This window comes from Anomalospiza imberbis, chromosome 6 (genome assembly GCF_031753505.1).
Source record: "Anomalospiza imberbis isolate Cuckoo-Finch-1a 21T00152 chromosome 6, ASM3175350v1, whole genome shotgun sequence".
NCBI lineage: Eukaryota > Metazoa > Chordata > Aves > Passeriformes > Viduidae > Anomalospiza > Anomalospiza imberbis.
This window is the reverse complement of record NC_089686.1, coordinates 48,903,935-48,927,236: the sequence shown is the minus strand read 5'-3', so window position 1 is coordinate 48,927,236 and position 23,302 is coordinate 48,903,935. Positions and strand designations below refer to the sequence as shown.

The 23,302-nt window shown below is 41.8% G+C and overlaps 1 protein-coding gene and 1 long non-coding RNA gene across 13 annotated transcripts in view; one reads left to right on the top strand and one right to left on the bottom strand.

Annotated features, from left to right (window-relative positions):
• Positions 1–984: 984 nt before the first annotated feature.
• Positions 985–23,302, top strand: part of KCNC1 (potassium voltage-gated channel subfamily C member 1) — a 123,336-nt gene continuing 101,018 nt past the window's right edge. For 2 of the 6 annotated variants that reach the window (XM_068194042.1, XM_068194044.1), the window contains exon 1: positions 1,248–2,252. In XM_068194042.1, coding sequence (XP_068050143.1) covers positions 1,683–2,252 — 570 coding nt within the window. In that variant the 5' untranslated portion in view covers positions 1,248–1,682. Of the gene's footprint in view, positions 2,253–23,302 lie in introns of all 6 variants that reach the window. The other 4 variants (XM_068194046.1, XM_068194041.1, XM_068194045.1 and 1 more) reach the window with 4 other exon arrangements.
• On the bottom strand, positions 1,717–22,629 carry LOC137476052 (uncharacterized). Of its 7 annotated transcripts, none has more exons than XR_011000213.1 (6): positions 22,476–22,629; positions 13,592–13,674; positions 12,878–12,980; positions 12,018–12,181; positions 6,296–6,378; positions 1,717–3,877 (listed from the first exon to the last, which is right to left on the bottom strand). It is a non-coding gene; the product is annotated as an uncharacterized lncRNA (long non-coding RNA). The 7 variants fall into 7 exon arrangements; XR_011000217.1 differs by having other exon boundaries at positions 13,592–13,671; XR_011000215.1 differs by lacking the exon at positions 22,476–22,629 and adding an exon at positions 15,166–15,281.

The following is a 23,302-nucleotide window of genomic DNA, read 5'->3' as shown; positions in this document are numbered from 1 at the left end:
AAACCTGAGCACACCGAATGCTCCTTGACAGCCTTCCACTTGTTCTTCACCTGCTGTTGCCACACATCTGAATTTTTCTCATACTTGCAAGTTCAACCCAACTGCATTCCCCTGGTCTGCCCTCTTCTATTGAGCATTGTGTTGTCCCTACCATTTGTACACTCCATCAGCATTCCCTAACCATGTACCTTTCAATTGTATGTTTCACCAGCCTATCCCATTCATCATGACATGATCTCCCATAGTCAATCCACAAAAGCTGAGCTCTCCAGGCTTTCCCATAAGCCCATTCCTCCTGAGACGATAGGAGCAAATAAAATAAAAAACACATCTACATACCTCTCTTACTTCCTTTCCACACAACCATCTTCTGGCTGTTCTTCAAGCTCCTTGCAAGACAGGAACAGGGGGGTGGGGGGTTTTGAAACTTCCCTTGTCATTATTTGTGAATTAATGAGAATAAAAAAAAGAATAAAAAACACAAACCCAAATTGCAACTTCCTACCAACACAGGCGTTAGGAAAAAAACCCAAGTGAACAGTAGGAAAAGTTGGAGAAGTGGTGTAGGTGTGTGGAACCAAGTAAAAGCACAACGTGATAGGAAGGGACAACCCTGGGTACCCCTGCTCGTGAGGCGAGGAATTTATGCCTGGGGAGATCTTGAATTCTGCCCTTCAGCCGGTCCGGTCCAGGCAGGACGAGCACAGCCGTGACTCATGCCCCTGGTGCTCGAGAGGGTCACTCAGAGCCGAGGAGGGGCAGCACCGGGACACCCGCCGCTCCCGAAGGGAACCCTCGGTGTGAGCGCCGCGCGGCTGCGGGAGGTGAGCGGGGCGGGGGGCGCTCTGCCCGCAGCCCCGGGGCGCGGAGCGGGCACGCCTGTCCCGGCCGCGGCGGCGGGCGCGGCCCGCGCTAGGACCCGGGCGGCAGCGGCGCCTGCGCGGCGGTGCCCGGCGGCGGGCGGGCTGCACCGAGCGGCTCGGCAGCGGCGGCGGCGGGAGGAGCAGCGGGAGGAGCAGCGGGAGGAGCAGCGGCAGCGCCGCGGGTCCCGCCGCCCGCACCGGCAAGCGCTCGACCCGGGCCGGCCGGGCGCAGGGGCGGAGGCGGCGGGAGCGCGGCGCTGTCCCTTCAGCACCGGCGGCGCCCCCCGCCCCGCACCGCCGGGAGGGGCGCGGACACAGCCTCGCGTTCCCTGCGGGGGCTGCGGCCAGCACCGGCGCCCCGCAGCTCCGCGCACCTGTGGGCAGCGCGGGTGCCGTGATTTTTCTTTCCCCACCCCCTCCCCCTTTTCTTTTTTCCTTTTTTCCTTTTTTTTTTTTTTTTTTCCCCTTGTGCTTTTGGCCACATCCAACCAGGGAAAGGCCCTCCCCCTCCGGCACCGCAGCGCCCGCGCTCCCGGAGCATGGCCCCCCCTGCCCCTGCCCCTCCGCCGCGGCTGCAGCTGCCGCGGACCCCGAGCGTCTGACTCCAGACGGAGGCGGCGCAGCGCCGGGAGCCACCGCCACCGGCATCGCCTCGGAGCGGCCCCGGGGGAGCGGGGCTGGCCGGGGCCCCTCGCCCCCGCGGGCCCGGAGCGGGGCTCGGCTTAGGCACCGACTGCCGCCGAGCAGCCGTCCCCTGACGGGCTTGCTGCCTGCCGTGCTTGCTTGGATGAGTCTGCGACATGCCTAATAAGAGACGAGATGGGCCAGGGCGACGAGAGCGACCGCATTGTGATCAACGTGGGAGGGACTAGGCACCAGACTTACCGCAGCACCCTGCGCACCCTGCCCGGCACGCGGCTGGCCTGGATCGCTGAGCCCGATGCCCACAGCCACTTTGACTATGACCCCCGCACGGATGAGTTTTTCTTTGACCGGCACCCGGGCGTCTTCGCCCACATCCTGAATTACTACCGCACTGGCAAGCTGCACTGCCCCGCGGACGTGTGCGGGCCCCTGTATGAGGAGGAGCTGGCCTTCTGGGGCATCGATGAGACCGATGTGGAGCCCTGCTGTTGGATGACCTACCGGCAGCACCGCGACGCCGAAGAGGCTCTGGACAGCTTTGGTGGGGCTCCCCTGGATAGCAGTGCTGAGGACGGAGACATAGATGGCACCGGAGACTCTGGTGATGGTGAAGATGAGCTGGAGATGACAAAACGCCTAGCACTTAGTGACTCCCCAGATGGCAGGTCTGGGGGCTTCTGGAGACGGTGGCAGCCCCGCATCTGGGCACTCTTTGAGGATCCCTACTCCTCCAGATATGCAAGGGTAAGCTATGCAATCAGCATCCCCATCAAAACACTCAAAGATCCCTGTGGTCCCACTTCCTCCCAGCATCACCAGGGTTCTCTCCGCTGTCAGAGCAGAGCAGCCATCCATGCGTGTGGCCATACAAAAATCACGTGGGGTCTACAGGGATGTAACCCATGCTCTCAAGCAGGCCCCACGCATGGGGAACTAGTAGACACCAAGGCCTGAGCTTGTGTACTCAGATGTGGGCCTCCAGAGACCCTTATTTTCTAATAGGCTTCTAGAACTCGTGGAACAGCTTGGGGCAGGGTCCCAGTCATGGGCCAGAGAGGTCTCCATTACACCAGGTAATTTCCCTCTATGCATAGATTTTTTCAGTCAGACATCCCTCAGTAAAGAGAGACACCTTGTCCAGCCCTCTTACAAGCTAATGGCTCTCTCCCCTTTACGAGATGGAGGAAGGATTATGGGAGCAGGCATTTCCAGTGGTACCAGGGGATTTGGAGAGTTTCAGCCTGGACTGGAAAGGGAATCAGTGCCTTTCTCTTTTCTCATACATAGCAAGTAAAATATTTATGAACATGCTTCTCTGAAAATGGGTAATTTAGCTGCTCGCTCTGTGTCTTTTTCCCTTGTGGGAAATGCAAAGTATTAATTAGAAGAAAGGTTTCATTCATGTAGAAGGGACACTGTGTTTGACAGGTTTCTTGCCTGCTGAAGGACAACTCCTCCCCTCCTGGTGCCTGCAGTTGTTTTGGAAAGGGAATGCACACTGGTGCAGTTCACAGCATAAGTGTGGATAAAAATGGTCTGTAACAGTCATCCGACTGCTTTAATTAGGCATCTCCTCATGCTATGAGAATAATTACATTAATTAGGGCCTGATTCTCCTGAAATGAAAAGTACTGAAAACATTTGCTTCAGGAACAGCAGCAGGATTAACTCCCAAGACAGTAAATTTGATAACTAGGGAAACAGATGGAGGATAGTGCCTTCGTAAAGAAATTGGTTGGCATAGGCTCTACTCTTAAATGTACCTTTGTTACAGCTTAATTTCTGCCAGCCCTCGGTAGGGATGAGAGGTGCTTTGGTGGGGGAGGGTGATCAGTGTTCCTGAGAAAGATCAAAGAAATGAGATCAGATCAGGGAGAAAATTGGATGGATGGAGGAAAGAGAAGTGGAAATGCAAGGAGCAGGGAGAGGGGAGCTGGCTGTGTATGAATGGGTGGTGGAATAGCAGCTGCCGGAGACTTGGTCTGAGCAGAGATCTCCAACCGGGAGACGCCAGGTCTGCAAACTGAATGAATGAGGAAAGCTGGAGCAGAGCCTGGATTCTATCTTGCTGCATTTCTAAAGATTCTTGTTTGCACGCCCTTTGGAGACTTCCTCCATGAACAAAGGAGTTCATATTTTAAATTAATTCCTTTAAACAGCATGGAGGATAAAGGAATAATAGACTATTTACCACAAGATGGAAAGATTATGCTGTTGTATTGCAGCTTTCAAATCCCTGATTTCTGCCAATGGAACATGGAAAAGGAAAGGCAAGGTTGGAGGGTATCCTTCAAATTGCTTGGTTTTCATTAATCAAGCCCAATGTTAGCAGGTAATCTGAATAGCAGATCTCTCTGGTACCCAGGAATCTGTTGGTAAAACACATTTCAAGTGAGAGTAATGTGCTTGTTCAAGGTTTTGAGAAATGGTTGAAAAGCCAAATGGATAATGTTGTCCCGACAAAAAGGATACAGAGGTTAAAACACCCTTTTGCTTCGAAGCATTATAATGTTTTAGGAGAAGGAAATTTATAACCAATATTAGGAGGCTTTGTGATGCACAGTCTGGAATTCTAGAAGGATATAAATTCTCTAAGGGTATTTCCATTTAGCAATAGGTGTTTTATAAAATAATTTGGCTTTGTTGGGGTTTTTTTTGAGTGGATGATGTACCATTTGTTCACAATCTCTTGTGCATACCTGTTAGAATTCAACTCCTGATTTACCTCTAACTTGTTCTTTCCCTAGAGGACTGTTAAGACTAGATAAATATGAGTACTCAATATTTCACGGGTTAAATATGATTCTTTAACTTGTATCTATGGAGACGTAGGCCACATGCATTAATATTTTGCATGAAGGAAGATGGCTTTCCTCATCAACACATGCACACACTGTTCATTAAGAAGACATTATAGGACACTTAACATTTCCTAATAAAAGCCATACGTTATGGTTATGGATGTAAAAAGAGATGGGAGTTTGATTTATGCTCCTGTAACCTGACACAGACATTGCAAAAAGACCTGAAGCTCACAATAGCTAATTTATAGTAAAATAATTGATAACATCATTTACAAGTGAATGGTATATTAAGGCAATTATTGGTAGTCAGGCAACAAATCCACTGTTACCCCACTTCTGATTGAGTCTGCTATTTTCAGTTACAAAATGCAACTCAGATGTGCAAAAATCTAAATTCACATTGCCATTTTGTCAAAAAAAAAAAAAAATCACAAAATTTTCTCTTCCTAAATGGAACTGAGACCTGTACTAAGGGTGGTTATTACACACTTTTGATGTTTACATATGGCACCAAAATGCATGTCAAAATAACATCTCAATGTAAGCATCAGTTTACATAACCATTATAGTGTAACACTTGGGCAAGTAAAAGGAATACAGTCTCTGAATATTAAGATTAAATGAAAATCTGTATATCTGTATAAAGCAAGATTCTGTGGACTGTATCTGGTATGCTAGATCAGTGAATGTTTAGGAACTGTCTATGAAAAGCTCAGCATTTACTCAAATCCAGCTCTTCTTGGAGGGTTTTGATGGACACTGCTTGCAAATACAAATACATTTACTGTTTTGCTTCACCTCCACCTGACTCATACTAAATTACTTCTGATCTCGTTGTAGACAGCCAGGGAAGACTGGGAGTGCAGTTGTGTACGTCAGGAAAAGTCAGCTAACTCTGCAAATTTTGTTTATTTCTTACTTTGATTAAGCAAAGCTCCTAGTCATTAGTCATTTGTCTTTAGGTGCAACATAGTCAACAGTTGCTTGTTAAAACAATAGTGGCTGAGTTTAATTAATTTCAAGTTTTCTCCACGCTAATTTCTTAGTAATGTAGTTCTTTCTAAAGAGAGGAAACACTTCAAAAATTGCATAATCTTCTACATTTTTAATAAGAAAAGATTGTTTGTTTTAAATGATAGACTGCCTTAGACATCTATCTAAGTAAGATAAATAGGTATTACACTTCTCCTTAACCTAAAGAATCCACATTTGGATATCAGAGGCAAAATCTTGTGCCTGGAGATTTGAACAGAATAACAAAAGTGATGGGAAAGATCCAGGGATCCAGGATGATTGTCAAAATCATCTGTCCAGACAACTAAATATCACTGAACATGCCTAAACTGATGTTTCTATGAAGCTTATTAGAACTGTCTTTTTTGCATCATCAGACAACTTTGTAAATTTATTTTTTCTAAGTAGGCAGAAAGGGGGAAATAGAGTCAGCCAGAAAGCTATGCTAAAGCAGCAGAGAGTTACACTGTGGTGGAGTTCCTGCCCTCTGTACTTACTAGACTTCATAGGTCCCTCAGTACACAGTTGTGTGAAAAATATTTTCTTGGCATCCTCTCTGCTTTATATTTATGTCTGGTCATGCTGTTCTTCCACTAGTAAAGCTCCCACTGACTTCCTGGCGAGTTTGGCCTGCAGGTATTTAACATATTTATTCCCCTTCCTCCTCCTCCTCCACAGCAGGATAAGGTTGTGTTTGTGTTAATTCACATTCCTTGGGTTACTCAGTGTTTGAGAACAAGGAGCTTTCAGCTTAGATTGTGCGCTACTGCTCACATTCAAATTGGACAGTTACGTTTTTTTAATGAACTCTCAGGAAAGCTTTTGTAGTCCTTCCAAATAAACCTTTTTACTGTTTTTAAATAAAAGCTGGTTAGGGTCCTGTGGACAGTTCTCAGCAGCTTGACTTGCAATCGTAGCATATGCTGTACCACTCTGATCTGTAAGAGGAAAAGCAAAACTCTCACTCACCCTTCCCTCATGTTTCCCCTTCACATCCTGCAGAAGAATCTGCTTTCCTCAGTGGGTGACTTTTGAAAGACGAGTTTCTGACACTGAGAAGGAGACAGGAAAATGACAGTGGTAAAGAGATGAGAAAAAGGTATTCCCCAGGGATTTCTTCCAGCTTTCTTTTGTGCATTCAAGAGCATTTCAACCTTGCTGTGCTCATTTAAACTGATTTTTCTCTCTATAAAGTACAACTCATAGATATAAAAAGGCTTATGGGATCCTAGTTCCTGAATAACCACACTGTCTTGAGGATTAGAGGCTGGGGTGATTCTGCTTGTTCCTTACCCCTGGCCAGCACAGCTTAGCTCAGGAATTGAGGCAGATATCAGGGAGTGGGAACAGACACTCCTCATCCTTCACAAGGGGAGCTTATTCCACAGATGTGTGATGCGGGACTCGCTTGGCACAGGAGCACTCCACAGACAGTGCTCTGGAGCCTCCCACCCAGCAGGAGCAGACAGGGACAGAGGGGCTGACAGCTGCCCCATTCGCTTCCCTCTACCCCCCTCAGGGACAGCTTCCAAGGGGCCCTGGTGGAGCTGCTCTCCCACCTTGAGCCTTTCTGGAAGTTGCCTCCTGCAGAGCCATATCTAATCCTGCACTGAAGCTGGCTGCAGGAATTCTCACCATATACTGTGACAATTAACGAGACAGCCTAATTTTAACTGCACGCTGCATTACAGCTCTGGAAAAATGAGAATCTTTCCACATCAAATGAGGTTTCCCTTGCACTTGTAGTATAATGGAATTACAGACATCTATTAACTGCCATTCTATCATTCATTGTTAATATAGTTCCTAAAATTCCATTTTATTCCTATTTTCTCCCATCAAGGAACATGTTACTGCAAATCCTTATATAAGCCACTAGTAAGCATGGTAGTCTTCTCTGCATCCTGACCAAAGAAACCTTTGCAATGCCAGTTAGAAAGTGTTCACTGCTCCAAGTCCCACATCCAGTCCCTTTCAAATTGGTCATGGTGGGAGCAGGTACACAAGTAACTCCTGGGAATTGTCCATCCAAACTCAGAAGTAATACCTTTTTAAACTACACCCCCCCACAAAAATTTAAAATATCAGAACAGCCATGCAGAATCATAGCTTCACCAGTTTGAGCTGTTCAGAAACACACAGGAAGATATGATGTCTGCACAGAAAATCTTACAATCTCTTTGAAGTCACGATCTCACAGGGAGATGAGAGAGATGATGTTACCCACCTGACAACTCCATGGCTGCCTAGTACAGACTTAGCAGTTTGGATTCAAGGACATTTTTTGAAAATCTATTTTCCTATTTTCAATTTTATTTCTATTAATCTAAAAACTTAAAAAAGAACAGCATCTGTTGCCATTTTAATTCAATTTTAAAAATCTCATTTAATTTTAATGTTTCTAGGTTACAAAATTAACTTCATTTAGCCAAGGCTGTGATTGTATGGATCATACCATCATATGTATACACATATATATGCCTTCCTATTGCTGCCACCTCCTACGATGCTGAGTGGGATTTCCATATGAGGAAGGACTTAAAAATTAAACCACCCCAAAATATTTCTGCAGAAGTAACCGTGGTGCCACTAAAATCAATGTGAATTTAGTGGCTGGGTTCAGAAAGATATTTGGCCCCTTCGCTCTTTAATCCATCCCTATGTGCCTTCAGTTATTTTCTTTGCCCTTCTCCTGACATTTGCTATTTTTGTTTTGGTTAGGGCAAAAAAGGCAACAAAATACTGGTAATTCTCTGTTGGTCTATCATGAGATGAAGGAGAAAAAGATCTGTGGATCAATTATAATTTTTCTATTTTAGAACTATTTGCAGAAATGTGGTATATTAGACTGTAGGAATAGGAAAAACTAGGAAAACTATTTTTCCATCTTGTTCTTCCCATCTGCTGTGCGATCTAGCATTTAACATTATTTGTCTTTCTTATTTGTAAAAATGTGTGTATATTTACGGTAGTACTTTACTAAAGTCTGTACATACTGCATACTTTCTCTTAACATAAGGAGAGATGTTGGCAATTCAGCAACAGAGGGCCCAGCCTTACTGTTATTGAAACTCAGCCAAAATTACCACCAACTTCAAGGATAGAAATGAATTTTCCTGCAGTGTGGTTCAGGATAACAAATTAATTGCTGTGTACTGCTTTTTTAATAGACATGTTGCCTATTTCCATTCCAAAGCACTAAAGTGCAGTAGAACTTAGCAATTTATTAGGAGCATACATATTCAAATACATGTGTTCATAATCTTTTAAAGACATGAGCATCTTTAGCACACTGCATCAAAACACAGAGCTCTAATACTGACAAAGCTCATCACGATCTTATTGGCTTTTTTTACTGCAAAGGACTGTAGAATAAACCACATGACTTCAATTAATGTTCAACTAAATCATATCTAAGCACTGTGTTTCGTAATAAACAGGGCAAGCAGGGGTATTCAGATTGAAAAATTGGGCCCTAATTGATAATCAAGTGTGTAATTTCTCATGCAAATATATATGGCAAAACTGAGTTTCCATTTTGTATAAGCTTGATTTTATGAAATTTCTGTGCATTCTTGGGGTATAAGACTGGTAGAAAAGCCATTTTGAGATCTTTGCAAATGTCTTACAATTAGCTTCTCAGTTACTATATGCTGAATTTGATCTGAGGAAAGAACAGTTTAGAAGGCTGACTTGGCTTTCCCTGCTGAATATTGAATTACATAAATATGTGATTCACTCCAAATGGTACACAGAAGCGGTAGGATCAGATGAAATCAGAGAAATCTATGAATCCATGGAGAACCACCTCCTCCCCCTGGAATATAAACCAAATGCTGTCATTTCTAGAATAATTTTTACATCTCTCTCCTGTGCTAAGTAACCAGATTTTGCTATCTTCACTCCTACTCCTGTAGTGATAGCTTACTCCAGGATTACCCCCATTTCCGTCAGGCTGAGAACAAGGTACCACCCAACGTGGGTAATGGTAAAAGGACCAGGCCCTAATTGATTTTAATTTCTTTCTGATAAGATTTATAAAATGTAACAGAGGCGCTAATAAATCATGCAATAAAAATTATGAATAAATCGTGGGCCAAGGCTTTTTGCAGTGATTGCTTATGATGTAAGACCCTTTAATGACAGTAAGTTAAAATTGCATTGTAATGGCCTTTTGTAAATGCAATAAATCTCAGGTTTCAGTGCACTGCAGACAGCCAGCGATGTGTGTGCTGCACATGAGCTACCAACACAGGCACACGCTGCTGGCACACACTTACGTAACTATGTTGATACTTCAGGAGCAGCAGTAAGTCTCAGCACTCCTAGATTTACTTTGAAAAATCATGGGTAAGGACCACTAAGGTGTTGTGACTACAAGAAATAGCTTAAAATATCATACTGGCTTTTTTCTTGAAAACCTGGGCGAGAATGTCCCTTTTAAGAAGCAATAAAATGGATTATTTGGTTTTAAATAGCAAAGGCAAAACCTATCGCTACCCAGTCTTATAATTTTCCGAGGCAAATACAAGTTAAAACATACATTTTCACCTGCACAACCAAACCAAATTGATCTTCTTGTCTGAATTTTCTTGATCATCTACCCATTCACAAAAAATTAAAGGTACACAGAGATACATCAACAGTTACTTAATGTTTTGACTGCAGCAGAGTTTCTCTTGCTTCCCACATTTGCCCTCAAAAAACATATTCTTAAATACAGAAAGATCTGGTCAGCTTGGATTGCTTGTCATTTTACATGCCTAAGAAATTTAGCTGCAGATTTCCTTTGAAAATTCATTCCAATACCCCTGTTCTATTTATCAGCCTGGGCTTCTTGCAGTCTTCATTACACCAGATCATTTGACAGGTATAGATGGTGGAGGCCAGTTCTGTCATTTATCCAGTTATAAATTAAATTAAAACCATCAGTTAGAATGCCCCAGACTTGATAACAGACTTCAAAACAAAATGAATAGGAAGAAATCTCTAAAATGCTGACCACCTATAACCTCCAGCAGAAGGGAGGTCATGTCCTAGTGCAGAAAGGATGCAGGCAGGAAGCGAAGAGACCATCACTAAAATCCCACCCTATTATGTAGGGCCACAGTCCCACCTACCACTGATTTTAGTGGGATCCAACCAGAGATCCATGCAGATCTATTTCAGGTAAATTTTTTCAGGACAAGGACAATTGTGTAATTGCCACAACACGCAATGCAAAAGGGCTTGCCTTCTCAGCAGCCTTTGATCTCTACTCTAAAAACACCACAACATGATCTCAGCCACATTGTGCTATTCCCGTTTCCCTTTTTAGCATGGATCTCCCCTTCTCTTCTAGTGTGGAGTTCTGCAAGAAATCTAGTGACAGTACGTCTTAGCACTTCTCGGGAATGTGTCCCGCATAATGCAGAAATGATTTTAACTCGGGGTTTTTCAGTAAAGCACTTGTAAGGACAAACCAAGAGCAACCTGACTGTGCTGCGATAGCTCATCCAATACCCAGACTGAGGCAACTGCTGTGGGGTGGTGGTTGGTTTTCTGGTTTTGGGGCAGTAGCAGATCAGCTTAGGTTGGAATTTTGCTTAAGTGATATTGAAATTTATTTTTCTGTTGTTTAGTGTTCGGTTGATAGGAGTTCACTGTCTATCCTACCAAGAAGTCCCTGAGGTGCTAGGCATTTTATTAAAAGACCTAATGTAAATTTCAAAACTGTATGGATTACTTAAAATGTTAGTTAGGTCTAAGCAGCAGGAAATCAATAGTGCAAAAGTGCATTTACAAGTCTAAAGAAAGCATCTTTTGGAGAACCTGCTCTTCTAAGCAAAGAAGCTCAGTTTTCACTGTGTCAGTGGCATGGACTACAGGCAAATAAAAGTTTGAAATTCAGTAAAAATTCTATAGCATCTTCAACTCCAAACCACAAATTTATCTTCATGTCCATATTACCATCAGCTATAGGAATGCCTAAAACTGTGCATTTACTGTTCTCAAAGAATATCTTGGTTGGGACAGCAGGGTAAGCCTTTTTTCTTATTCGGTAATTTTTAACATTCATTCAGAACTTTCCCACATGTCCTCAGATGAGTACACAGACCTACATGGTGGAAATTTACTAGAAAATAAAAAACAAAACCCTAAAAAAGCCCCCAAACCTGAGATTTGGACAAATGATTGCAAGCAACTGAATTAATGCAGTTTATGGAGTGAGCATTTGTTAGAAGATCTGACCAAAGCCCTATTTTTTTGCCTATGTTAGCACTGAAGGATCCTCTCAGGAGGAGCATCTGCAGCATGCCAATAGTGCAAAGGCAGGTCACACACATTAACTCAGCAAATGAACATTTGCAATGGGCACAAGCACCCAAACACCACATTTTATTAGCTCAGTATGGCACACTACTTGGGTATGCTTCAGCCCCTCTCATTTTCTATGAATTTTACTGTGTGTGAAATATACAAGATGTTTAATCTTAGTGTGTCACTTTCAAAATAGAAAGCCAAAATTTCTTAGGTTATTTACTTGGCACTTTTTCCTCTCTCCCTTACTATATGTTTATTTCACTAGCTAGCACAATAGAGTTATAATTTCTGTGACACCTCGAAATGCTTGTACTATAAAAACAGCAAGTTGACAGCATCTAAGGGAAGACTTTACACTATACTCAGATGTAGTGTTTTCCAAACCAACCTGGACTGCAGCAGAAGATCGCCCACGGCTGTGGTCCTTCCAAAGGTGCAGTATGTGCCTGAGCTGTCGTGGCCAGTGCACAAACAGCAGGGCTTCTCCATCACCACCTTCTCCATCACTCCTGCATCCAGGAAATCTAGCAGTCACTTCCTACATCTTCACTTCTGAGGGCAGACTCATGGAAGGATGTCACCATGTGAGCTCAAGCTTAGAATTCCCAAAACACTAACCATGCATTTGTAATTTCTTTAAATGCATATTAAAATTTTCCAGTGCCTCAAGTGTTGTTTCTGCACGTGCCCAAAACTGCCTTAGCACTGTTGGCAACTACTTTATATCAAAGCCTGGTTGATGCCCATAATTTTCCTTCACTAATAAGACAAGTCCTTTAAATGAACTGGCCAAATACATAGTGAATATATGCTGTTTTAAAAAACATAATTAAAAAAAACCCATGAGATATTTGCAGTATAAAACATTTCCCTGGATGCAATAATCTAGTGGCTACTAGTATTTGCTTAGAATCTGAAATTTCAAATTTAATATTTTCCTCCCACTGCACGATTTCAAATTTTCATCTGTCTCTGCTTGGGAGCCCTGCCCACTTCACAAAGCTGCATAATCCAGGCAGTTAGTGAAGTTAATCCAATTTGCACAGCATGAGGAGTTCACAAACCATTCTACTGGGAAGATGGCAAAGCAGCATTTCCCAATAATGTAGAAGAGGCTGTTTCTCTGTGGTAATTCTGGGCTACTGAATTCAGCAAGGTCAATAGCAGACAACAGATATACATAGTGGCATTATCAGAGATGGTCTCATGTTGGCATATGACAAGACTGGTCCTTTTATTTTCACTCACTTGTTGGAAGCCAGTTCCTGGTAGGAAATAACCATATGTTGCCTTCATGCATTGCACTCCAGGGTGAGACATGCTCAATGATTTCGGGATCTCTGTGCAGCCTCTATGGAGAAGGAATGTGCAAAATGCACAGAAAAGTAGGAGATGATTATGCAGATTAGACAATATGAGGAATTAGAGAGGACTTTTTCACCCCAGAGCCTGAGCAGTTCTGCCATGCTGCAAAGCGAGCTCCAAAGTCAGTGTGAGGACACATCACATAATTTGTTTTGAAAAGACCTACGTTTCCCAGGGCTATCAATCTGTCACCTTTCAGTTGTGCCATGAAAATAAAAGCATTCTTAAAATCTCTGAAGGCTGCCTTTTCATCAATATTTTACCATAAACATTCTTTTAATTTAAATGGAGATTGATCACTTATATTTTATTACTTTTTAATAGAAACTCATGATCACCATTAAAGGAAAGTGATCTCAACGAAATTATTGCCAGGATAAATCTGACTTGGAAAAGCACTAGAACAAGTCTTTGCTAGATCAGAGCCTTTTACAGCATGTATGTTTAGTTCTGCTTTTAGCAACCAACACACAAGTGATCAATGGGCACTCTAGCTATTACATTCACTGCTTTCATGATACACTTAAAACTAGTCCAAAATCTTACTGGAAACTGTAAAGGGTGTATTGTTAAATATCCCTCTCTGCTGTAACTTACCCCGTATAGGAAGACTTGCCAGGGGCGCTAATGAAGCGGAGATAGTTTTGCAGTTTTACCATCTGTTACCAAATATACTCCTGCTATAACAGAAACACAATTGTATTAGAATTTAGAAGTGACAAACATTGGAAAAATTTTTCTTTCATTGTTTAAATAGCTTTGTTGCATAGTCCAAAGACCAAAATGCTTGGACAATTAATAAATCATCTCAGGGCTGCTTTAATTAAAAAACAAGATGCAGCAAAAAATAGTGATGGAGTTGAACATAACTACAGCACAACAGAGAGGTACAAATAAGTAACCATGTTATCCCACAGCCTTCAGGTTTAGGCTTTAATTCAGGATAACACACCCTATTTTTGTATCCTACAGAAAAAAAAAATCAGCTCAAAAACCCATTTGAAATGTGAATGTCATTGAAAAATATAAAAGTGCTTCATGCTATGTGATGATTGTAGAGTGCTTAAGAACTGCATCCTCCTAACCCTCTTTCCATCCTAAATAAGGACATTCGGGGTAAAAACTCCAAAGAGCACTACAGTTTAGCTTCACTTATGTGCACTGGACTAAAAATGAACACTTAATATTTATGTGAATCACTGCCAGTGTCAAGTGAGACGAAGCTTATAAAAATAGATCCAAATCATGGAATGAGTTTTAAGACTCAGTGGGTAAATGCCTCTTTACGTACAGTATTATTTATAGATATTTCTTAATCTGTTCTGTCATCTTGTCTCTTAAACTATTAGAAAGTAAGAAAGAAGGAACTATGGCAAATGTAGATGAAAGAGAAATCGTACTGGGAACCATGGCAGGAACATGAGCAAAAACCAGGAAATTTAAAACTGTGCTCCTAAGCCCCTTGCTTTCTGTATGAAAACAGTTCCAGCCTATTTTGCAATTAAATATGCACTTTTTAAAACTAACTATGCTGTTGAAATAGGAGGAATGGTATTTTCAAGACTCTCAGGCGCCCGTAAGACTTGCTACCACATCTGAAAACCAGCTACTCACAAGCCTGTTTCAGGCATTGGGCTGAGTCCTATCTCCATGGTCTCGTGAAGCCTTTGACATCCTACATTAATCAAAGTCCCCTCTAGATATAAATGTTGAGCTCACCATGGCCACAACAGCAATTTCAGCATTGGGTCCCAGTTTTTGTAGTTCTCTTAGAAGTCACTGACAACTGCAGATGGTCCCTAAGTTGATCTCCAAAGGTTCTAAGCATTAAAAACTTAAAATGTTGTGGTAGCTTTGTACATCTATTTATCACCATCTGACAAGGAGACTGCTGGTACTAATACTGCCCTGCATCAACAAGGTTCTGTGAGTCTTAACCATTTATGAAAACACTTTAAAAAGCTGCTACAAAAAGGGCAACAATAACAAAAATATTATTAGAATTTAAAGCAAGTATTCAATATTGAAGGGCAAAATACTCAAGACAATTAGGATGCAAGTCACTTTGTATGAAAATTCAGAGGAACAGGGCACATCCACATGACTTCTGCTGGGTTCTTGCAAACAGGGAAATGTTACATTTCACATGCAGGAATCTGGGGAGGTCATACATTCTTTCTGCAAGCAGGTGGAAAACTCTCCTTTGAAGCAATTGGAGCCATTTCTTCCTTTATATGGACACATTACACAACCTCTGTCCGACAGGAAATAAAACTGGGTAAAGCAGTCAGCTCTCTTCCCTGAGAGAATATGTATCCATAGGTTTTTGCTTTGACCATTCAGATATCATTCTTACAAGCGTCAAGGTGAAGTGGTTTTTGTACTCTCTTCATCCAGGCAGGATTTCAACATAGCTGTATGTCTGCTGAGAGCAACACACAGAGCTGCTCTTTGATTTGAAGGCATTTCTTGCAAATACAAGCTTTTCCTGCTCATGACTTCGATAGCAAGATCTAATTCAGACCAGTGAGAAATTGCATCTTTTTGTTCTAATTGTCCTAAATCTATTTTAGCAGTGAGATGGATGTGTTTACAGGCACAAGAATTGCTGTAAATTTAAGCAGAGGTTTCAGATGTGAACGTTAGGAATAATTGGGTTTTTTTTATTGCCACAAGGATATCTGAGGATATTGTTCAACCCAGTAGTCAAACAGGTTTTATTTAGCAGTATCAGTCTAACACATGCAATTTCCACTTATGATAACTGTGGGCACATAATTAATTTTAGTAACTGCAAAACTTATAGTAGAAATACTTTTATGTGACATCCCTTGCTCCTCTCTTTGACAGTTGCAGAAAAGCAAAAATAAAAAGAGATTTCTGCTATGAGCTTGTACAACTGTCCAACTGCTTGTACAACTTGCACAGCAGTTTATTCTAAAGATCTGTAATGTACACAGATGGCAAAAGGCTCACAAATACATACAGAAATTATGTGTGAAAACTATATTCACAAGTCTTGTTCTGTGTTTATTGAGAGACCAGAAACTGTATTTTGACAGGAATATCAATATGGACTTGGATTCAAATGAAAAAAAATGTTTTCCATTTACTACTTACACTGCATAAGGTACTAGCTGTAATCAAGAAAAATTTCCGGATGGCATGAAACTCTCAAGGTGCATAATTCCCAATAATACTCAGTGGAGTCCAGCTATTTAAATGCCCACAGGCCACAAAAATGCTTTAAAGCCAACTCAGTAGCCTAAATTACAAATTCTAGTTAACAAAATTCACAACAAGCTCACAGTTTAGGGTAGAATATATTGTCTTTTTTAAATACATCTGCCTTCATCACAATGCTTAGTGGTCGCTCATGATTTTCAGTCTCTCATTATGCTGAAGCAGAGACTTTCTTTTTTTTAAACACACAGAAAGACATGAGGCTTAAGTAAAGTCAGCGTGCTTGCCGCCAACCCCTCTAACAGTTTTTGCACAAGGTTATTTGTCTTTCCAATTCAGCTGCTCGTGAGAGTTGCAAGGAAGGCAAACCATTCATGACGATCTTTTTGGTGGTTTACATTTTTGAAAATTTTGCTGATGTAGTTAGGAAGCCTTCTCACAATACACAGACATTTTGGCTAAGAAAGAATATTTTATGTACCCCAGTTTCAGATCTAGGGTTGGACAAATAAATGTAGATACATTTTGGCAACAAAATATTTTTTCCTCCAATTTCTCCCCCTCCTCTCAAATAACACTTTTCCAAAGCTTTATCCTTTCCTCCATAAGAAAAATCCCAGTTTCTCTTCTCTCCCCAGTATTAATTTCTTTTTCTCCCCTCACACTGATTTAATGAAAAAGTGAAAATTAAAATGGTAGTCAGAAAAAAAAAAAGAACAAAGCAGCAAAATTTAAGAGGGAATACCAGGAGATAAAAAGGAAATAAGTTTCTGCATAATATTTCGCTAAAAACTGTAGGTAAGAAAAAACCTTGCTTGCTTGAAATCGGAAGGACGAATATGACAAATCTTGTTGAATGTTTTCAAGGAAAAAAGGATCTCCTTTTTTTCCAAATTGCTTTTTATCATTTCCATTGAGTTATTTACAAATAAACATCCATCTTACTGCAGTCTTTATCTTGATTGAGGTGAGGGTTTTTTGTTTGATTAGTTCAAAATTAGTTGGGAATATAAACAGCTTTCCATGTAGGTCAGAAAAAAAAAACCTTCAAATAATTTTAAACCTGGCACTGTGTTTTTTTAGCCTTTTCTGTACATGAAAATACTCTCCCTTTTAGAAGCATGTTCTTGTCCTTCTGATAGTTCCTCTTTCACCCAGAGTCTGTGTCACCAATTCTGGGTTTTAAACAGCATTTTAATCACTGCTGAATAGCTGCTCTCTTGTTCACAGAGCATGGGATGCTATGCAGTGGAGGAACTGCAGTCACCATCAGACGTGAGAAGGACACTCCTGAAGTGGAACTGCAGAAAATAGTTGTTGCAATGTAAGCAGTGAGAAGGAAAATGCCTGGAGGAGGATATATCTCCTAGAAATAGGAGATGGAAGGAGTCTTCAGAACTAGAAAAACAAATCACTGTAGGGAGAGGGAAGTCTCACCCCTCAAGGTTCACTGGACATTGAGGGACAAATAGAATTAGGACCCTGGAAAGGGAACACAGGATGACAAATCAGCAGCTTGCTAGTAGAGAGAGACAGTCAAGAGTTTGAAATCTCAGACTGTGGCCACTTAGAGCAATTTGTTTTTCAGCAAGTAGACAACCTAGTCAGAATAATTCAAGTGAGTTCACAACACGCAGTACCTTCTGCATGTGCTGCAAGCAAAGAAACAGCCCTCACGATAGCCCAGGAAGAAAGGGGTTTGCAGTAAGTGATCTTGTGGTCAAAAGAGCAGATTTTGCTGTTGCAAGTTTGCCAAATATTTAAAAATAGGGTTAGGCTCCACATGAAAAGCTGCATGTATTGTGACCAGTGCTCATTCTGGAGAAGCCTTTGCTGTAAGGACACGTGAGGATTTTGGACAGCATGTTCTGATGCACTCATTTTCTTCTGTGAAGGTGAGACACCTTGATGGCTGGCACAAGAACTGGGCAGGGCAATAAAAAGAGAAAGAGGCCAACTTCATTTCCTTAAGAGCTCTAGAGTGGATTTTTCAGCATTCCAACCTAGCCAAACTATCTTCTCCACTCAGGAACCCCGCACAAGCATTATGTCCTTCACACACACAGACTCTTTTCAGCCGTGATCCAAGGCTAAATGGGATTTCAGGAGAAAAATCTGGCTTGAATATATAGGGCATTTGTGGAAGTAAGAGCACACCACAGGCACTTGCTTTGTCAGACTGAAAGATGCTGTGCTGGTTCCAGCAGTGATCCTCATACAGGAATTATTCTGGGGGTGATTCTCATGCACCTCTTTGCCCTTATTTTATCACATTAATTGTTTTTTAAAAAGGGGTCTAGAATAAATGAGCCATCTTTAATTGAGAATATTTGCTGTCTAATGAAAAGCTGTGGCTTCTTAATGTATTCTGTTCACTGAGGACGCCAACATGAAAATATGTGTAAGATTCGGTGGCAGATACAGTGATGGAGCTGAAGCAGCAAGGAGATAAGGTAGCAAACAAAAGTGTTACAATTTTATTTGGGAAGCCCAGAAATGTACCAGCACTTGATATGACTTCAAATGAGACTTCTGGCAAGCCACAGCTTCTTGGTAATGATTTACATCTATAATCAGGATAATAGAACATTATTTATCTAACTCTTCTGGGTATTGTGGAGACTAACAGTTGCACAGTAATTTGGAGATAAATTGGAGACACTAGATGAATTTTCACTATCCTGTTTTCTCTAAGCAGGTGAAATGAGGACACCTTGACACAGAAGGAACCAAAGTTTTCTCAAAATAAATCAGAGAGATCAGAAGGCAATTTTATCTTTGCTTCATTCTGATTATTCAGCATTCCTCAATAAGATTGACAGGAAATGAGAAAACAAAGCTTTTGTGGATGAGAGAGCTAAGATCTAGTAACATTTAACATGCATCTGCAAAACAACAGTTTAAAATCCACAAAATTATTTCTGCTGTTTCAGATGAAAAATTAATGCAAGATGCAAGACGCAGCAGATTGTGCCTAACAGACTATCAACAGATCTAATAAATAACTTTTAATTACAAAATGAGACAAATTAAACATATATCTCCTCATATAGGCCTTTTAAAACAAAAACACGTAAAGTTAAACACTAACATGCTTTACCAGACCCCACATTTTAACTGGCCCTAGCTTGTGGCAATCCCATAAAGTCAGAAAACAGTTTAAGTGAATTAACCCCTTGTCCCCATAATCTGTGTATTCTGACTAAATGTTCTGAATGAAAGGAGCAACTTATTCATCATCCCTGAAGTGCACAAGAATGAACCTTTGATTTTTATCTTGGCTGTTGTCAGAAAACACATTGCCTTCCCAGAGCAGGCAGACTGTATGAGCTGAGAGCTGTGTCTAGCAAAGTGGGTCTCTTCCAAGAGACCAACACCCTATGGAATAAGATGCCAGAGCAGATGCTGTATGTGCTGAAGCCTGGCACACGCTGGGGCGCCCTGAACAATCCCAGGAAGGCACAAAGCAGAGTGGGAGCACTCACCTTTTTCTCAGCTGGGCTGGCTCTGTCTCCAGATTCATCATTATATTACAAGACCTCTGACACAAAGGCATCAGACAGATATTGAAGATAAGCTAATCACTTCCCAGGGAAACATTCAGCCAGCAGTGACAGAGGTACTGTTACAGATCAGGGGGGAGGCAGAGACGTCAGGAGAGACATGGCAGAATGACACTGGGACCTCTTCTGGCAGTGTGTTGAGACAAGGAGTAGCCCAGTTATTGCTCTGGAGACTCAGGGAGCAAGACAGATGATAAAACAGTTGCCCATCTGTGTTGCACATGCCAATGTCTCTGAAAATGCCCTGTGATTGGGATGCAGAGCAGAGGGTGTATTGCAGATATGTGAGCAGCTCGAGATGCTCCACTGAAATATTCTGGTAATTCTTGCTATAGGTGAGCAGAACATTGTTGGATGCCTTGGGCATTGCTTAGGGGCCATTGTTTTCCTCAAAAATATGTACTGCTTTTGAAGGATTTACCTCGTATTTACCATGGATTTAGTCTTTACAGCACACAGGAATAGCCCAAATCGCTTATATCATTAACTAAATCAAGGAATCAAGAGTGTAAAATTTGACTTGTGTTCATTTTTTTTTTCTTAAGTAATTCCTGAAAGGAGCAGGAATTACTCCTTTTCCAGTTGGAATAACAACAGAAAGCTGCTGGAATTTCAATCAAAAAAAAACCAACCAAAACCAAAAACCCAAACCAACAAAACCATCCCTTTCTTTTCTTCCTCAGTGTTCGTGGATTATAATTAATGTGAAGTTAATCAAAACTCAAAGCAAGACCCAAAAAAAAAAGGTCAAAAAGCAATTATATTAGAAATATGTTCCCCAGTAATTTGCTTGCTTTTCAGGCTTTAGCTGTGTGGCAATTTCAGTACTTATGCAACCACCATAGAATTTTCTAGGTCTGACTTTTACTTGAGAAGCAGAAACTTCTCAACAACCAACCCCTTCAGGTCCAAGCGCAGGAACTTTTTTGTCATGGGGGTGGGGTGGGGGGGAGGAATGAGCTTCCTTCACACCCTCAGCCCCCTCAGATGCCACCACTGCATCACAGAAGAAACTCTCACGCACCTTCCTGCTTACTGCAGATCCAGTCAAGGACACTTGGAATCAACCCGGAGACACCGCCTCGTAGCACACAGCCCCTGCAGGGAGAAATCCTCTGGGGAAATCAGTTTATGGCAGATTTCATACTGTGCCAGGTTAACAGCATATGTGTATCCCTGTCCTTTTAGCACAGGTTGGAAGGAACAGTGTTTGCTAAGGCTACATAGCCAGAAAGCACACTTTAAAAATACACGCTGTAGTCAGATGTCTGCTTGTAACATTTATGACTTGGCAGATTGACTCGCACATCAGGCACACATTTGATGGTTAATTCTGAGCCCTAATGCAGCAGAGCAGTCTTCTACCTGGCTGGTGTCTATCCTTTTCAAAAGGCAAAGGAGTGCATAAATTATGTTTAAAAAGAGGTAGGCATTTTCTACCCACAGAGTGGAGTCACTGTAGGTGGATTATTATCCAGGAATACCGAAGAGGCAAGAAGTCTGTGATTTAACCCATTCTTTGTAATCTCCTTGCCTGCTACTGTTGGTACTGCTGACAGTCTGAAATTATCCATATGATACAATTTTTCAGGAGGTTCTGCAGCACAGCAGCTGCATTTCAGAAAGTCAGCAGGAGTTAAAGCCCTAAAGAAAGGATTTTATTCTGAAATAATACCAGCTAAACCCTGCAGTAGCATCCAGTTGTCTCTGCTGATGTTGGCATCTATGAGGTTGCTCTAGTTTACTCCCTCACCACAAATGCACTACAAATGCCATGTCTTAGCAGAACAGGATGAACTCTAAATAAACCACCTTACAGATGACCAGTAGGATTTTGAAACCTATTTCTTCTGCAGTATCTTTACTACTGGGAAAACAAAAAGCAATAGCTTTCACGGTGCAAACTGAGATATTTGTACGTCAGTATACAGGCATGACCTTTATCTAGCACAAATAAGGCATAGAGATTTTCAGCTGACCACAATCACCTGCATTTACTCCAGTCAAGAACCTGGTTTTCAACAGTGAGCTTAAAGAAAGCATTGTGAATTATAATGAAGAAAAATAATCAGCACTGGGGCTGAGCATCCCTAAATTCCAGTGATTTGCCTACAAACTGCTGACAGTAAGCATCTTCAGAAATAGGACTTATAAGAATAGCCAAAAAGAGGAGGATTTATAAATGTATGAGATGAGTTTTAGATTATCATAGATATCCCTGCTCTACTTCAATATTTCATATTTATGCAAAGAGAATAATATTGTCCTCATCCATAACAATTTTCAGAAATTCAAAATACTTTACAAAAATTACTTAATCCTTCAGTATCCTTAGTGAGATGTGCAAATATTCTTTCCATTTTCTCACAAGATGTGTGATCTGCATCAAAAAAGATCCTACTTATTTCTTCAATTAATCAAAAGAAATAATTAACAAAAATGAGAAAATAGTCCTGGCTCCCTCTGCTTAAAAAATTTTTTCACCAGACTCACCACTGTCAGTAGATCTAAACAGGTTAAAAACAATAATACTAAATCCAGGAGTATCTCTGCTGCATTTAATACCAATGGATGCTGCTCTAAAACCTGTGATTCTCCCTGAGAAGGGTAGGAAAGGCTCAGTATTTTCTGGGCAGATAGGCATCTATCTGTAAAGTCATCTTGGTCTTTTCCCATGCATACCCATCTTTGTCCTCTAGCAAATGTGCAAATATCTTAGACTCACCAAGTGCCACTGAGTTGCACACAGGGACATGGACTTGTCCCTGTCCCCTCCTGACCACACACAGGGAGGAGGCCAAGAGCTGCTGGCCAGTGCATCCTCCAAGAGAAAGACACCAGGGAAGGTGAGCCAGAGCCACCTCTTGAGAGGAGACAGGGGAGAGATTTGCAATGAAAAGAAAAGCTGTGCCAAGTTAGTCAACAGAGCTGTTTGTGCCCGAGGGCACAAATGAGAGAGGAATCCCACAAGAGGAAAGGGGAGTGTAGAAACACTTCTTAACAGCAACATAGCACCTGCCCTTCCCACCTTCCTCCTCACCATCCCCTGCGGATGCTCCCCTTAGTGGCTTGACCATACTGACTTGCAAGGTGCTCAGTTTAAAACTATTGCCAGTAGACTGAAATTCTTATTTCTATTCTGCACTGCAGAGGCACTGGGCAGAACTTCCATCCTAGTCAGACATCTCATACCCCATAACAAAGAACTAAAACGTTCCAGAACTCCTTCACCTTCCTTCAGCAGCCTGTGCATGGGATTGCCCAGTGGTCCAATCTTAAATCCCAAACATGCAGGATCCTTTCACACTCCCATGTTTGCTTATAGGAATGCTTCGCTTAACTAGATGAGCTCAGCCATAATACTGGGAGTATTGAAGTTCAGGCTCCTTGCTAAACAGAAATCTGGGCAAGGAGCCTGAACTTTCTGACTACCTTAAACTCCTGAAGCAGCTCTCTTAAATAAAGCACTGCTCAGCTCTTCTCTTGGAGTTCTTGAGTAGTTTTGTATTTTGTTTGATGGTTGACCCTGGTACTTGCTGGTATAACTGAGCTGGAATTCTTA